Source organism: Vollenhovia emeryi, unplaced genomic scaffold (assembly GCF_000949405.1).
Source record: "Vollenhovia emeryi isolate VEMERY1.0 unplaced genomic scaffold, V.emery_V1.0 DF939144.1, whole genome shotgun sequence".
In the NCBI taxonomy this organism is placed as follows: domain Eukaryota; kingdom Metazoa; phylum Arthropoda; class Insecta; order Hymenoptera; family Formicidae; genus Vollenhovia; species Vollenhovia emeryi.
In genome coordinates, this window is record NW_011967222.1 from 1572466 (window position 1) to 1586631 (window position 14166).

Consider the following 14166-nt stretch of genomic DNA (forward strand, 5'->3'; position numbering starts at 1 on the left):
TATATAGAAAATAAGACTATACAATATACATCATAAGTTTACGCACGTAATGAAGTAATTTTGCGATAATTATGTAATGCGCAGCGCATAGGAATTGCAACGTAACATTATCTGTCATATTTTACCGCTAGAACATCATGTTATCCCTGAATCGGCTGTGCTCCAGGCCGGTTGCTTGTCTGGCGCACGTATCATCCGTCGAGTCAATCTCGTCCAAGAGGTTTCAGCACCGTTTTAACGCTAGACATACCACAAAGGTATAATATTATGACTTTTATAATCCACATTTAATATATTAGCGACTCGGAAGTAAACTGCGTTTAAATGAATTCTGCATTCGAATGTTTTTCCCTTCAACTCGCTGTCAATTTGATGTCAATGCCATACTTTGACTTTTTACAGTCAACTTTTGCACAACACTTTTCAGCAGTGTTGTTTAGAAGAAAATTAATAACTTGTCTCGTATTGTAGCTATTAATAGTGCAAATGAGGAAGAGAACTTGATGTACCACTGTCTAGCAGTAAACTGTTGAGCATTAATCCAACTTGACAAGTTGATTTGTAGGATGTCAAAACTCCACGCTTGAAAAAAAGTGATTTAACGCAGTCCACCTTTAGAAGGCACTGATATGTCATTCATGTCAATGTGATTTAAATGGTATTCGATAGAAGCTGTACGAAACACTGGGCGTAGCTGAGAATTGCGAGGACGAGACCCTGAGATTGGCGTTTGTTCATCTAGCGAAGCGGTTTCATCCGGATAGCGGAGCGCCAGAAGCCGACGCCGTTAGATTCTCTGAGGTAATACATCTCGAAAATATGCCGTTTCTTGAGATAAAGGAACAAAGTGAGCCTGCTTCATTGTACGATTGTTCAAAGTAGATTGAAAACGCCTACAGAGAGATTCGAAGAATCAGGCACGCTCAGAAAGATGAAGCACCGTTGGAAGCGGAAGAGTTTGATATCAAGGTAGCTATATGTTCGACGTATGTCGCATCTCCCATTTCAATTCTAATTGTCTTTAACTAATCAGAATTCAGGGTGTCCGAGTGGTCAGGGAAATCTGGAAAACCGAGAATTGTCAGGGAAAAGTCAGGAAATTTTACGATTTATCTGGATTCTTTACATCGTTTCACATGGTTTCTGAATAACTTGAAGTTTTTAGAAAATTTTCTTTGACTCTCGGTACACTAATTTTCGGTTTTGCTAGACATCAATTTATTTATAAGCGCGGTCGGCGATTTATATTTTCATCGTCGTGTTATTTTATTTCAATGTTTGTATACGGCAATTTGTAATATTATCCTGACTGAGGTAATGTTTTTCGCAATAAATTTTCTGTATTATTACAGATGCCAGGTATGGTCATGAAAACACTGACGTTGACAATTGTCTTTGTTTTAGCACACAGCGCCGCAGCATCGTCATTACTTGACCTTCGACGTCGGAATCGGCACGCCAAGCAAGCGGCAGAGATTGCACACGATGCAAAGGGCGCAGACGGCAGTTGACAATGTGATGGAGCACAGGCTTAAGAAACTACAAGCCGAAGAACGTAACACGTTAGTCGGTATGGATAAACAGAAAGCCAAGGATATCAAGACCCGTTACGGCATGGATCGTTTGGTGGAAGACTTGATTCAGGATGCGATGAATAAGGGTGAATTCAGCGATTTACCTGGAATGGGAAAGCCATTGAAGACTACAAGCGCTATAAATCCCTACGTCGATTTTGTGACCCATAAACTGAATCAGGTATATTCTACAGAAACTACAAAAACATATTGATTTCAAACGACTTCAAAATAATTAATTCGTTTATGTCGGTCGCAATTGCAGATATTGATAGACAATGGATTCACTCCAGAATGGATACAGCTTTCAAAGGAAATCAGGGAAGAGACTGAGGAATTGAAAAAGAAACTGTCGGAAGCACGTAACGACGTGAACGAGCTGCCGTTGACTCCGAAGGACGCATCGATATGGAATGATAAGTTAGAAAAACTTAAGACCACAACTAGGCAGATAAATAATAAAATTGATAAATATAACTTGCTAGTTCCTATACTCCAAAAACAAATGCTCCATGTTAGACTGGACGAGCTTGCCGAGAAGGCGCTATCAGTACCGCCTTCTAAAAATGTGAAAAAATATGCAGGCACTAGTCCCGATTCAAACGAGAGCATATCCCAGGACTTGTATAATTTCATAAGTAGCTTGTTTAGCAAAAAAATTACTTAGAGGGTAAAAAATGTGATATCTAGATTTCGATAAAGTTTGTATATATATTAAGATATATCGGTATAAAAAATATAACTTTTATGTTTTATAAAATCGGTGTGTAGACACGCAATTTCTAATTCCACTGAATAGTGCCGTCTTCTTTCAATTTTATACGACCGGTCGCTAGATGCTTCAAGGCACGGGGATAGGCACGATGCTCCGCAGTCTTCACGCGTTCTTGCAACGTTTGCTCAGTATCGTCTGGGAATACGGGCACTGCTTCCTGCTCAACGATAGCTCCCGAGTCTACCTCGACCTAATTGATAACAGGAAGAAGATAACAATTCATTAATAATCACGTAATGGTGTCTTCTTATTTAGTTCGATTAAGGTAAAGAAAAATCCGGTCTTTGGTTGTTACCTCGACGAAATGCACGGTGCAGCCCGACACACGCACACGCGCTGCTAAAACATCCTTGTGTGCGTTCGCACCCTTGAAAGACGGCAACAATGAGGGATGTATATTCAACAAAGCTCCTTTCCAATGTTTTACAAACTGTTCCGAAAGAATTCGCATAAAGCCAGCCAGGCAAACTATTTCCACTCCGGAGTCGTGAAGTCGCAGGTTCATGGCTGCGTCGAAAGTCTCGCGGCTTGGATGATCGGTGTACTTAATTACCTACGAATGAAACTAGAATTGTGAAAAGAATATAACGTATATCTTCGTATTTGTAGCTATATGTAACTCGTATTGATTACCCGCGTCTCAATGCCAGCTCTCTCAGCGCGTTTCAATCCTTCGACGCCGGGCTTGTTGGAGATCACCAGGACGATTTCCGCTCCAATGTGCTGATACGGGTCCTGAGTAGCATCAATTAACGATTGGAGATTTGTGCCGCTACCCGATATCAAAACTCCTACTCTTTTAGGAGCGTGGTGGAGCGTTGCAACTAAGCAGGAAACATATCGTTTCATCTCCAGCTCGAGAACGTTTTCAAAGTTCTCTACACGCACCTTAGCCTGGCCACCTACGTCAACGTGAATGAATGAATGTATAACTTAATGTAATTAGTTTTATTGATTATACTCATAGGAGGAATCATTTTATTACCATTTTTATTGACGCTTCCAATAATTACAGGATTTTCGGCTTTTAGCTTAGCTAACACCTGGACCTTGTCTTTCTCGGAGCATATCAAGACCGCACCGATTCCGCAGTTGAATGTCCTTAACATCTCGTCTTTGTTAATTCCGCCTACGCAAATATAAGATATTATGTACCGATTTATGTTAATAATTTTATGCACTTGCAATGTTTAGAAATAGAAAATGTAGCCATGGCGACATATTCTCACCAATTGCTGCTAGCCAGGGAAAGATTGGTAAAATATTCCATTTTTTCGCGTCTAACGTCACACTCAAGTGCTTCGGTAAGATTCTAGGAATATTTTCCGTAAGACCGCCGCCGGTGATGTGCGCGAATCCCTTCACCAGATTGGTTCGCAAGGCAGGAATAACGCTTTTCACATAAATCCTTGTTGGCTCCAACAGTTCCTCGCCTGCGGTATTACATTACTCTCGTCTTAGATCCGTATCATCTTTATGTTATTACAAGCAGTTTAATTTAGAAAATATCTCATACCGATCGTTCGATTGCTCTGTGAGAAAAGCGCGACGTCCGAATATTTCTTTTCCGAAAGTTTTACAATTTTTCGCACCAAACTAAAACCGTTGCTGTGCAAACCGCTGGATGGAAGACCGATTACCACGTCACCCTCTTTCATTTCGTCCACGCGCGGCAGCAAGTCGCCTCTTTCGAGCGCGCCTACTGCAAAGCCCGCCAAGTCGTATTCTCCCTCGGAATACATGTCTGGCATCTCAGCCGTTTCTCCGCCAATCTGGAAATTACAACACCTTGACTAAATAATGAAAATATTCCGTGGAGACAGATTTATCATCTCGCCTAATGCATCTTTCAAAATTAAGTTGCACAATGAACATCACGTTACCAAGGCGCATCCTGCTTGCTTGCAACCTTCGGTAATCCCAGTTACAACTGTCGAGGCTACCTGAACGTCGAGTTTGCCGCAGGCGAAGTAATCCAGGAAAAACAGCGGCTCCGCATTGTGCGCGAGAACATCGTTCACGCACATAGCTACTAAGTCAATACCCACCGTGTCGTGCTTCTTGCATTCAATTGCTACCTAAAGAAGGAAATTTCTGTTAAATGCAACAGATCGATTCTGACAATTTACTACGGAACTTGACACTCACCTTTAGTTTGGTGCCAACACCATCGGTGCCTGACACGAGGATAGGATCGACATAGCCAGCAGCCTTTACGTCAAAGAGGGCTCCGAATCCGCCTATGGTGCCCAAAGTGCCAGCGCGCTTTGTGGACCAAGTAGCTGGCGCAATAGCGGTTACAAAGTGATCGCCGTCGTCGATACTCACGCCACTACTCTCATACGTTAATTGCCCTTCCTGTAAAATAGATCTGAAAGGTTTGATTGTTAATCTCAAGATATTAGTCTAGCGATTTGTAAATCAATCGTTACACCTGGCAATCCCTTTATGCGCAATGTCCGTTCTAAATTGCTTTCCGTCGAACGATATGTACCGAGCGGCTTGGGTAGCTCTAGCCGTGGCCAATGCCAAGGTTGGCGCTATACTGACGGAAATGAGAACTCTTCCGCCTGTAAAAGTGTCGTTATAATTATCTAGGCACTCGTTTCGATATCATTTACCGTGCCGCTACTTACCGTTGGTTACCAATTCGCCCTCCGACGAAACAGCCGTGCCGCTATGGAAAACAAAGTGATCCCGTTTACGCGACACTACGTCAATGCCTGTTATAACTTGACCCTTGGACGAGGACGCCGGATAATTGCGAGATGCTAGAATCACGCCCACGGCGGACACGTTCTTGCGCCAGTGAACAAGCGACGGGCTTAAAGTTCCGTCGCAACAAGCCTGAAATTACATCAAGTGTGGTTTCGTGAAAGAAATCGGACTAAAGGCGAGCGTCAACGCTCGGATGTGTAAAATAAAATCCTTGATGTTGCGCTCTAAATGAATGCGATCTCTAAGAAATTGAAGTCAACTGTACCATCATAATTGTAAACAGGTCCGGCACCAACAGCGGTAGCACCACTTCCGTCTCGGGATCGCCGAATCTACAGTTGAACTCCAAGACTTTGGGACCGTCCTTGGTCAGCATCAAACCGGCATAAAGCACCCCTAGAATATTGGTTTTCGCGTGTAAAGAATACGCGTTCGCGTGCTACTAGCATCGTCGTCGATGAAAAAAAGAAAAAGATTACAAACCGACAAAGGGGATGTTCTCCTTTCTAAGTCCATCAACAGCCTTCTTGAGAACGTTCACCTTCACCTGTTCATATTCCGTCCCGCTTAACAGGTGACACGGACAATACGCTCCCATTCCTCCCGTATTTGGGCCCAAATCACCGTCAAAAATTCTCTTGTGGTCCTGTGCAGGCATCATGGGCACAACGGTCTCGCCTAAGTGCCAACAAAGTTCGACGTGACTGCCGATTTCTCTTTAAAAAAAAAATCATACAATCAGCGTACGCGGTCTTGCCTTACCGTCTGTAAACGCGAGTACAGACACCTCCTCGCCCTCCAAGAGTTCCTCGACAACTACGGTCTCGCCGGCAGCTCCGAATTTCTTATCGTTCAACATTTCGTCTATCGCATGGCAAGCTTCCCGCTGGTCTTTTGCCACCACCACGCCCTTACCGGCCGCCAGACCTGAGGCCTTCACCACGAGCGCCTTGAAGGGAGCGCTGCGGCAAAGGGGAGTGTGTAAGTTTGCATATCGCTCTCCTCGACAAGAGACGCCTCACCTTTCAACAAACTTCTTGGCATCCGCGGCGGAGGTGAAGCTCCGCCACTTGGCTGTAGGGATTTGATGTCTGTCCATAAATTGCTTCGCCCAATCTTTATCGGCCTCGATCTGAGCTGCTCTCTTCTGCGGCCCGAAGCACAACACGCCCGCGTCTTTCAGATCGTCCGCCAGTCCCTGAGCCAGAGGGTCCTCCGGTCCAACCACCACCAAGTCGACGTTGTTGTCCTTGCTCCATTTGGCGACCTCCTGGCAGAAAAGAATGAGATACAATCGACATCGCGCTGACTGCGCGAAGAAAAGATACAGAGTGGCATTTCGCGTGTATACCTTGGTATTCTTCACGTTCAAGTCAACTAACTGCACCTTATCCACCTCTTTGATGCCGGGATTCCCGGGGGCGACCAGGATCTCTTTCACCTACGATCAAAACGAAACGCATTAGTCCGTGTACGTAATGTTGCTGTCACATCCTAAGTTATTTTTTCTAACTTACACGTGGCGAGTGAGACAATTTCCAGCAAATGGCGTGCTCTCTGCCGCCGCCGCCGATTACCAGGACCGTGTGCTGGGTCATCTGCAAAGCAGCTCTTGTAAAAACGGTCTCAATCCGGAATTACTGCGGTATCGACGGCACTCGTCTAAATTGTACAATTTCAGACCGAAATCTCCCTCGCCGTCACTCACCTTGCTTCGACCCGCGGGCTAAAACGGTCGACTCGCTGGTGACTTTCCCGGACAATGCGCCGCTCGGAGCTGCGAGCGAAACGTGGGAGATGCTACAGGTGGTCGTCGGCAACAATGACTGCCGCGACGACGACTACGACGAGCGCCAATCACGCTTTACGCAACGACGGACCGACCGGCACGATTTCTCGCTCTCTGCGGGAGTTAATCTGTAATAAGTCGCGTATCGCTCGCGCGATGACCCGGCGACCTCTCGGCAGGCAATTTAAACGATCTCGGAGGGGGGAAATCGACGAGGACACGCGTTTACATTATTTGTTACATCGTAACATGCAAATAAACACGCGCGTGCCCAACAGAGAACGCGTTTATTATCTCACGGTTCTGGGCGCTTGTAACAATTTTCCTCCCTATACTCTATCGCTATCTCTTTAATCTCAGCTCCGATAGACATATCGGATATGATTTCCAGGCGCTGATTATTCGAGAGAATTGAGAGAACATTATAACTTTGACACGGTGTCGAACGTGCCCGTAAATCACTCGGCGATGCGAGAACTCCGTGTAACGTTCGTCAACGAAATAACTTGGAGATTATTTGGCGGTCGCGAGGTCAAGCGCGTCACTCTTATCGCGATTGTTGTAACTTGTTTGCACTACGGCAAATAACACAACGCAATTCCCATCAATATAAATTCTGTCATTAGATCGAAGATAACTTTGCGACATCGAACAGCTGGCGAAAAAAATTTCACGGGTGATCGCTGTGAACTCAAAAAGGATTCGCTGTTTTAAATAATTTATAAATGGGTGTAAGCGCCATTTGAAATGAGCTTAAACAATTCCTTTTTCGAATCGTTCAGAAAGGATTTCTTAAAAGTATACCTTTCGATTTTTCATAAAATTAAATTAAGTAAAAAGGCGAAAGGAGAGTTAGCTTATTGTCACCAGTAGTGATTAAAAATTGAGACGGGAAACTTATAGTCAACCCAACTGGCTAATTATTTAATCAATTTATTACACAACGTTTCGACCCTATTCTTTTCGGTCCTTTTCGAGTGATACTAAGTTCAATCATCGTCGTCGAATAAGACAGAGTCGAGTTATAAAATATATGTATACGTGTGAGTACTGTGGTAGCTGGACTCGAACATAATAAATTGATTAAATAATTAGCCAGTTGGGTTGACTATAAGTTTTCCGTCTCAATAAGTAAAAAGAATTAAACGAAAAGAAATTCCTTTTGTATAAAAAAAAAGGACTTGGAATTGGTAACATAAAAGAAAAATGCACTCTACAGCAAAACGTATCAATTAATAAACAATTACGATTTCAAAAACATTCGAAGAATCCAGAACGCGCGTGCATATGCAACACGTGTTAAAATATTCGCAGATTCAAAACGCGTGGGGCGAAAAAAAATTATCGAGAAAGCACTAAGCTCTACGCTGAAATTCGAGTTCTAGATCGGCCAAAGCTGGCTTTAAAGACATCGAAGGCGCCTCGACGTACAAAATTGGTTGCAGACTGCAGTCCGCATGAAGTTCGTCCGCTCGACGATATTTTGTTCGCGTGACGTTCAGCGAGTCGGCGAGATAAACGCGGCGAGACGTAATGATCGTAATCGCACGACGCGACATCACAAAGGCACTGTCCTCGAGATAAAATCGTGCGCGAAGACGCGGAAGCGGCGCGGTAGGTCACTCGACAGGGGGTGGTGGGTCATGTACGCTACCGTGAGCGGAAGCGCATCCACGTGCCGCTTCTGGCCGCGCGGACTCGCGCGCATTATTCGCGGCTCGAGGCTGTCGACGCCGGCCGGGAAGACTCCAACCGAGGTGGACAAGGTGTTGGCGGCGGAGGTCGCGGGCATCGCGGCGTGCAAAGCGCCTGTGAAAGTTAGTCACCCCGCACTCGGGACGAGGCGTGAACATCTTCTCTCTGTCGCGCAGGAAAACGCCAGGATTTCCCTGTGCGACACGCAGAGTTTCTGGAGCGACAACGTCCTATACGCATCCTTTTGCTAAACGCCGCTTTAATCACAGCCTCACTCTGGATGCCTCAGGCCCGGTTTCACCAAACGTCACTTAACTTTAGTCTTGGTTTAATTCACGTTTGTCTCTTTCTAAAGTAACGGTTGGAAAGAGACAGAGAACGAATTAAGCTAAGCTTAAAGTTAAGCGACGTTGGTGAAGCCGGGACTAAGGATCTGTCCCTTGTAGCTGCGTAACGTTACACTTTTTAAAAAATAAATAGACGTACGAGTCCGATGGAGAGAAAAGATAGGAAAGATGAGAGAAGTACAAAAAATTTTGCTACAAGGAGCAGACCTTATGATATGTACAATTGTCAAGTTCTTTCGCGCGTAATATGTTGCGGTATGAAAAGAAAGGTGTCTCCGATCGGTGGAGCTTTGGGAGGGAATGTACTTAGACGCGATTATTTAGAACCGATCTTTCGCAGGAGGCAAAGGCCGAGCCGAGGCTGCAGACTGTGCGCGTGTATCGATGGAATCCGGAAACGCCGAAAGTGAAGCCGTACATGCAGCAGTTCAGCGTGGATCTGAACAAGTGCGGCACGATGGTGCTGGACGTGTTGACGTTTATCAAGGCGCGGCACGACCCGACGTTGTCCTTCCGGCGGTCCTGCCGCGAGGGCATATGCGGATGCTGCGCGATGAACATAGACGGCGTAAACACCCTGGCCTGCATAACGTAACTCGGCATTCCTATACGTATCTATGTTTCGGGCGACAGGAGTATCGAGTTCTTTGCGTCTCGCCCCTGGAAACTTTGATGTATCTTTGGTGGTCCGCACGTTTGGGATTTCTGGGTTCGAATCCTCGGGACATTTAGGACACTTAAAGGCCTAAAACTCAAAATGATCGCGTTAATTTTACATGTTGTACTTTACATTTGGGGCCACAGTTACCTTACCAGCCTTCTCGTCGAGAATAGGACTTACTTCCGGGATAAGTCTCTCTTTTCGAATCGCGCTTAACATTTGTCGGAAATCTTCAGAAAGGCGAAAGAATCTCCGCGGCCGCTGGTGATCTACCCTCTACCGCACGCGTACGTGATTCGAGACTTGATACCAGATATGGAGCAGTTTCTTGGGCAATTCCAAAAAATCGAACCGTATCTAAAGCGACCGGGTGAGGACGACTTCCTCGGTATGCGGCAGCTTTTGCAAAGCCCAAGGGACAGGAGCAAGCTCGACGGCTTGTACGAGTGCATAATGTGCGCATGTTGCACGTACTCGTGCCCTCCTTACTGGTGGCTCGGCGACAAGTACTTGGGTCCCGCGGTGCTCCTGCAGGTAACGAGTCGACATTTTTCTGCGGCAAACAAAACGAAGGGGGCGAATCATTATTCATATACGTCCATTCACCTACTAGGCGTACAGGTGGGTGATAGACTCGCGGGACATGGCACACAAAGAGAGGCTGGCAAAGCTGCGGGACTTTTATTCGGTTTATCGATGCCACACGATCTTCAACTGCACCAAGACATGCCCAAAGGTGAGTCCTCAAACAGCATTCTCCATCGTCGTTTCTCTCGCCTGCGATACAAAAGGATCTTAGGGTCTCTCGAAAGAGGTAAAATATCCAAATAGTAATTTTACTCGTCGCACGATATTGCTGTGCATCCAATAGGGTTTGAATCCGGGAAAAGCTATAGCGCAGCTGAAACGTTTGCTGGCCGGACTTGCGAAGAAAGAGAAGCCAGACCTCGACACGACGCTTCCGAATCCCTGCCACGGCGAAGAGCAATATTCGTGCAGAAAGGAATAAAAAAAAAGTAGGACAATACAGTTCGCGAAACGTTCATCTTTATTGTATAGTGTCCATCACTCGGAATAAAGAATTTTGCATAATTGAATATTAGGTGATTTTGTTATACTGGGTATAACAGGTCATAAACTCATAAGCACAATTAAATGCATAATAAATTAAACTTCTATATCTGGCATTAAATGTAAAACAGTCTTAAACTCTCTTTATTAATACTGCTATTGTTCTTGAAATATCTTAAATTTCCTAATGAAAAATCACATTGGCACTTAAACGACGAACTTTGCAGTGCGCGTTTCTTATTCTATGTATTGTACATCGTAGGTGAAATCACAATACTTGTATGTCGTACTCGTCAAATTGAGACATGTTAAATAATACGAGTATTTCGCGCAACTAATGTACTTCATATGTACTTTGTCACTTACTTTATATATCTTACTATTTTATGATTTTTTTAATGCTCGAATTAATCATAAAGGATATTTAATTGTATTTATAATCAAACAAAATTAATGTTGTTATAAACATTATGTTGTACCATAGTTGTACTATTAGGTCACTTATGTGCAACTGATTTTACAAACTTAATGAGATTTCCGATATTTCGATCTGTATGAAATCTATTGAAAGACTGTTTTTTAATGTAACAAGTAGGTAACATAATCCACGTATCACAATGCAATCAACAAGATGTCAGACCTCATCAAGAGGACACTATTCTTCTATCTTACTTCTAGATTCGTCTCTGTCCTGCGCGTTTCTCTTCAGAGCTGAAGCCGCGGACGTTTGTAATTGACATTCGCAGGTGCTATATTCTCGTCGTTCCCCATGTCAAAATTCGATATCAATCTGTTCACTTTCATTCGCATCATCGTGTCTCGTAGCCACGGATGTAACAAGATCTGCGGCACCGTTATACGTGCCTTCGGATCCACCGTCATCATACGTCTAATCTAAAACAACGAGATGTTCCGTCAATAACTGCAAAGTCAATTACAGTTAATAAGAGTGTTATTTCGTTACCAGATGTTTAGCATTTAGCGACACATCTTGAAATTTCTCTGGGTAAAACATGTATATTCCACCTCTGATTTGCTCCTCTAAAGTATCAAGTTTAAAAGGAACCACGCCACTTAAGCAGACGTACAAAATCACTCCTAAACTCCATACGTCAACCTGAAAGAATTTCAGTGAAGTAGAAGTAGAACGTTTCTCTTATATCTTCATAATTCAAGATTATTTCTTGGGGTACTCGATAGCTCAGAGGTAGAGTATCAGTCTGTAAACCAAAAGATCCAGGTTTGATTCCTACAGCCCCCGCATATTCAAGTGGAGAAATATTATTCCACTAAGATTTTTACTACAAATCGTAACTTTTAAATATGTAAACAAAGCCGAGATTGGTTGCGAAGATTGAAGATTATTTGCTTTGTAAAGAGAACTTGGAGATTTAAAATGTATTCTGCACTGGATCCTTCTGTCACATTCCAGACAAGCTAGTGCTGCGATTTTGAGGAAAGTCGAAAATTCGCAATCAAGAATCATTTATCATGTAAATGTACGCACTTGACTTGTATAGGAGCTGCGTCCACGGGTCGCTAGAATCTCGGGGGCAACGTACATAGGAGTCCCGCAGAACGTCCTCATCATAGTTTGGGTGTTCACGAACTTTGACATGCCGAAGTCCGATACCTTGACCAAAGGATTATCCGAGTGGTCCTTCAGCAGAATATTCTCTGGCTGTTGAATTTTATTGTTCATTAAATAATAATACTGACATATTCACGTGACATTCGGCTAAGTGTCCTAAATTGCACCTTCAAGTCTCTATGCGTAATTCCCATTTTGTGGAGGTAGTGGACAGCGAGTACAACTTGATAAAATATCAGTTTCGCGCAAGACTCGGACAGTCTACCCTGTTTTTTAATTTTTTCGAAGAGCTCGCCACCTTCCATTAGCTCGAGAATGATGTACATGGCTTTGGGCGTATCGTGGATATCCTCCAAGTGAATTATACAGGGCTGAAAGAAAAATTCCATCGGTATTCGAACTGCGAGCGGCAAGGAAAATGCTGCGAGGACGCGCGAACTTACATGCTTCAGCTTCTTCAATATGTCAACCTCGTTCTTGACGTTCGCCGGATTATTGAGGATGTTTCCATCCGTGGAGTCAAAGCAATTTTTTTGTATAATTTTTAAAGCAAACCTTTTGGAGCCGTCCTTGGTAAACAGCAGCCTCACTTCGCCGCAAGCGCCAGCTCCCAGTTTACGGCCGATCGCGTAATTCTGCTTCAGCTCTGGTTGCAACTGGCAAGCGATCTCGGGCGCATTTATATTCAAGAATAAAAAAACTGCAATTTTAACAATCTCTACTACATCTGCTTGGCCATTTATATCCAGCGTTGATGTAAGACACGAGTACCTGTGAGATTATCCCTGGATAAGGCTATCTCGGACAAATGTTCGATGATGACACGGTTTCCACGACCAACCCGGGCCTTATTGACAAAAGTCCCATTGGAGCTCAAATCTTCCAGATACACCACAATCTCGTTTGTGTTTTGAATGCGCTCTCTGTATATGCGAAAGTGGATCTTGCTGATCGTATGCAGCCACGTCAGGCATATCTGATCTAAAGTTAGACAAAGGTTGCAGTCGACGGAACGCCCCACGGTGTAACTGATGTCCTCTTTCATATCTGAGATAGGGCAGACCAGACAATTTAATCACAAATTACTCGTCTAACTCAAATTATATAATTATTTCTGAAGGAACCAGGTTTCAAGCATGACTTCTACCGGCGCGAAAGGCCGAAAATCTTACCCAGACTTGGTATGGATGTTCGTGTGGAGCACAGCCTTCCCCAGGCGACCAACTTCGGCTGCTGGCTCGCCGTGTCCACCGACTGCGACGGCAGACCATCCGTGTTCTGGGTGTCGGGCAGACTGGCAGGAATCTGGTTTTGCGACGCCATTTCTACGTCTTCGTCGCGGGGTACAGAACTAGCTCAAGACTCGGCCAAAAATCGTATTGGAACCACGAGCGGCGCGAGGACGGCTAACCCATACCTGCAAAACTCGCCGATTCGCGAAAATTGTATCGCCCGCGGATCGTACCTCGAGGGAAACCGGCTCACAGAGCGACTTTGTGTCAGATACAGACTGAAAACGGCCAGCGTAAAGCGTCCCCGAAGATCTCGACGAGCCAGCGGAAATCCTCGCGTAAACAATGGGTCTGCTTCAGTATTAAAGTCTGCTGCTTTATAGCTGAACTGTCTGCACTAGTCCAGAGTTTATCTTTCTCCCTCTGCGTTGGAACGAGAAACATAAAACTCTGAAGTGCAGTTAGTGTAAATGTAGAGAAGGGGAGAGCGTGCTTCGAATAACGGAAACATGCCGCGGTAGCACCTTCGGTCGATAAACAAGCGAACAATATTACCGACCGCGGTCGCGTAACCTTCATTGCCGACGCTAATAAAAAAACTAGATATTTTACATTTAATAAATTTTATATGCAAAAAGAAGAGAAAGATAATTCTATGGTCAATCGGTTGAGCTCGTACTAGTCCTTCAACACAGTCTTTTTACGACAGTCGC

At 44.4% G+C, this 14166-nt stretch overlaps 4 protein-coding genes across 7 annotated transcripts; 2 read left to right on the plus strand and 2 right to left on the minus strand.

Annotated features, from left to right (window-relative positions):
• The first annotated feature begins 16 nt into the window (after nt 1–16).
• On the plus strand, nt 17–2330 carry LOC105566544 (dnaJ homolog subfamily C member 28). The gene is made up of 5 exons (XM_012020622.1): nt 17–257; nt 670–801; nt 883–969; nt 1405–1755; nt 1840–2330. The coding sequence occupies exons 1-5, from the start codon at nt 138–140 to the stop codon at nt 2239–2241; spliced, it is 1092 nt and encodes a 363-aa protein (XP_011876012.1). The 5' UTR covers nt 17–137; the 3' UTR covers nt 2242–2330.
• On the minus strand, nt 2261–7170 carry LOC105566543 (trifunctional purine biosynthetic protein adenosine-3). Its single transcript, XM_012020621.1, has 17 exons — nt 6776–7170; nt 6585–6665; nt 6419–6508; nt 6090–6337; nt 5830–6029; nt 5551–5745; nt 5333–5463; nt 4986–5196; nt 4784–4919; nt 4498–4720; nt 4233–4427; nt 3866–4121; nt 3579–3782; nt 3335–3478; nt 2983–3251; nt 2645–2902; nt 2261–2539 (listed from the first exon to the last, which is right to left on the minus strand). The coding sequence occupies exons 2-17, from the start codon at nt 6663–6665 to the stop codon at nt 2357–2359; spliced, it is 3024 nt and encodes a 1007-aa protein (XP_011876011.1). The 5' UTR covers nt 6776–7170; the 3' UTR covers nt 2261–2356.
• Nucleotides 7171–8075: 905 nt separating this feature from the next.
• Nucleotides 8076–10656, plus strand: LOC105566546 (succinate dehydrogenase [ubiquinone] iron-sulfur subunit-like). 2 transcript variants are annotated; one of them, XM_012020626.1, is made up of 5 exons: nt 8076–8673; nt 9239–9489; nt 9796–10093; nt 10173–10295; nt 10431–10656. In XM_012020626.1, exons 1-5 carry the CDS (start codon nt 8314–8316, stop codon nt 10566–10568), a joined length of 1170 nt encoding a protein of 389 aa, XP_011876016.1. In that variant the 5' UTR covers nt 8076–8313; the 3' UTR covers nt 10569–10656. The 2 variants fall into 2 exon arrangements, with proteins under 2 accessions (XP_011876016.1, XP_011876017.1); XM_012020627.1 differs by having other exon boundaries at nt 8076–8470; nt 9800–10093.
• On the minus strand, nt 10590–13929 carry LOC105566545 (serine/threonine-protein kinase Chk2). Of its 3 annotated transcripts, XM_012020624.1 has the most exons (8): nt 13733–13926; nt 13394–13638; nt 12993–13268; nt 12665–12921; nt 12389–12592; nt 12138–12311; nt 11595–11747; nt 10590–11524 (listed from the first exon to the last, which is right to left on the minus strand). In XM_012020624.1, the coding sequence occupies exons 2-8, from the start codon at nt 13542–13544 to the stop codon at nt 11336–11338; spliced, it is 1404 nt and encodes a 467-aa protein (XP_011876014.1). In that variant the 5' UTR covers nt 13545–13638; nt 13733–13926; the 3' UTR covers nt 10590–11335. The 3 variants fall into 3 exon arrangements, with proteins under 3 accessions (XP_011876014.1, XP_011876013.1, XP_011876015.1); XM_012020623.1 differs by having other exon boundaries at nt 13394–13926; XM_012020625.1 differs by lacking the exon at nt 11595–11747 and having other exon boundaries at nt 13394–13929.
• Between the last annotated feature and the right edge of the window lie 237 nt (nt 13930–14166).

Excerpts from the sequence above, each read along its gene's own strand:
- LOC105566544 (XM_012020622.1), top strand. The coding sequence starts at position 138 with ATGTTATCCCTGAATCGGCTGTGCTCCAGGCCGGTTGCTTGTCTGGCG. Across the intron at positions 802-882 it reads ACGCCGTTAGATTCTCTGAG|ATTGAAAACGCCTACAGAGA; the intron begins GTAATACATCTC and ends TGTTCAAAGTAG. Across the intron at positions 1,756-1,839 it reads TGACCCATAAACTGAATCAG|ATATTGATAGACAATGGATT; the intron begins GTATATTCTACA and ends TCGCAATTGCAG.
- LOC105566543 (XM_012020621.1), bottom strand. The coding sequence starts at position 6,665 with ATGACCCAGCACACGGTCCTGGTAATCGGCGGCGGCGGCAGAGAGCAC. Across the intron at positions 3,783-3,865 it reads ACAGAGCAATCGAACGATCG|GCGAGGAACTGTTGGAGCCA; the intron begins GTATGAGATATT and ends GTAATACCGCAG. Across the intron at positions 2,903-2,982 it reads GAGCTGGCATTGAGACGCGG|GTAATTAAGTACACCGATCA; the intron begins GTAATCAATACG and ends TTTCATTCGTAG.
- LOC105566546 (XM_012020626.1), top strand. The coding sequence starts at position 8,314 with ATGAAGTTCGTCCGCTCGACGATATTTTGTTCGCGTGACGTTCAGCGA. Across the intron at positions 8,674-9,238 it reads CGTGCAAAGCGCCTGTGAAA|GAGGCAAAGGCCGAGCCGAG; the intron begins GTTAGTCACCCC and ends GATCTTTCGCAG. Across the intron at positions 9,490-9,795 it reads AACACCCTGGCCTGCATAAC|AAAGGCGAAAGAATCTCCGC; the intron begins GTAACTCGGCAT and ends GGAAATCTTCAG.
- LOC105566545 (XM_012020624.1), bottom strand. The coding sequence starts at position 13,544 with ATGGCGTCGCAAAACCAGATTCCTGCCAGTCTGCCCGACACCCAGAAC. Across the intron at positions 13,269-13,393 it reads AACATCCATACCAAGTCTGG|ATATGAAAGAGGACATCAGT; the intron begins GTAAGATTTTCG and ends GCCCTATCTCAG. Across the intron at positions 11,748-12,137 it reads GCAGCTCCTATACAAGTCAA|GTTGACGTATGGAGTTTAGG; the intron begins GTGCGTACATTT and ends AAATTCTTTCAG.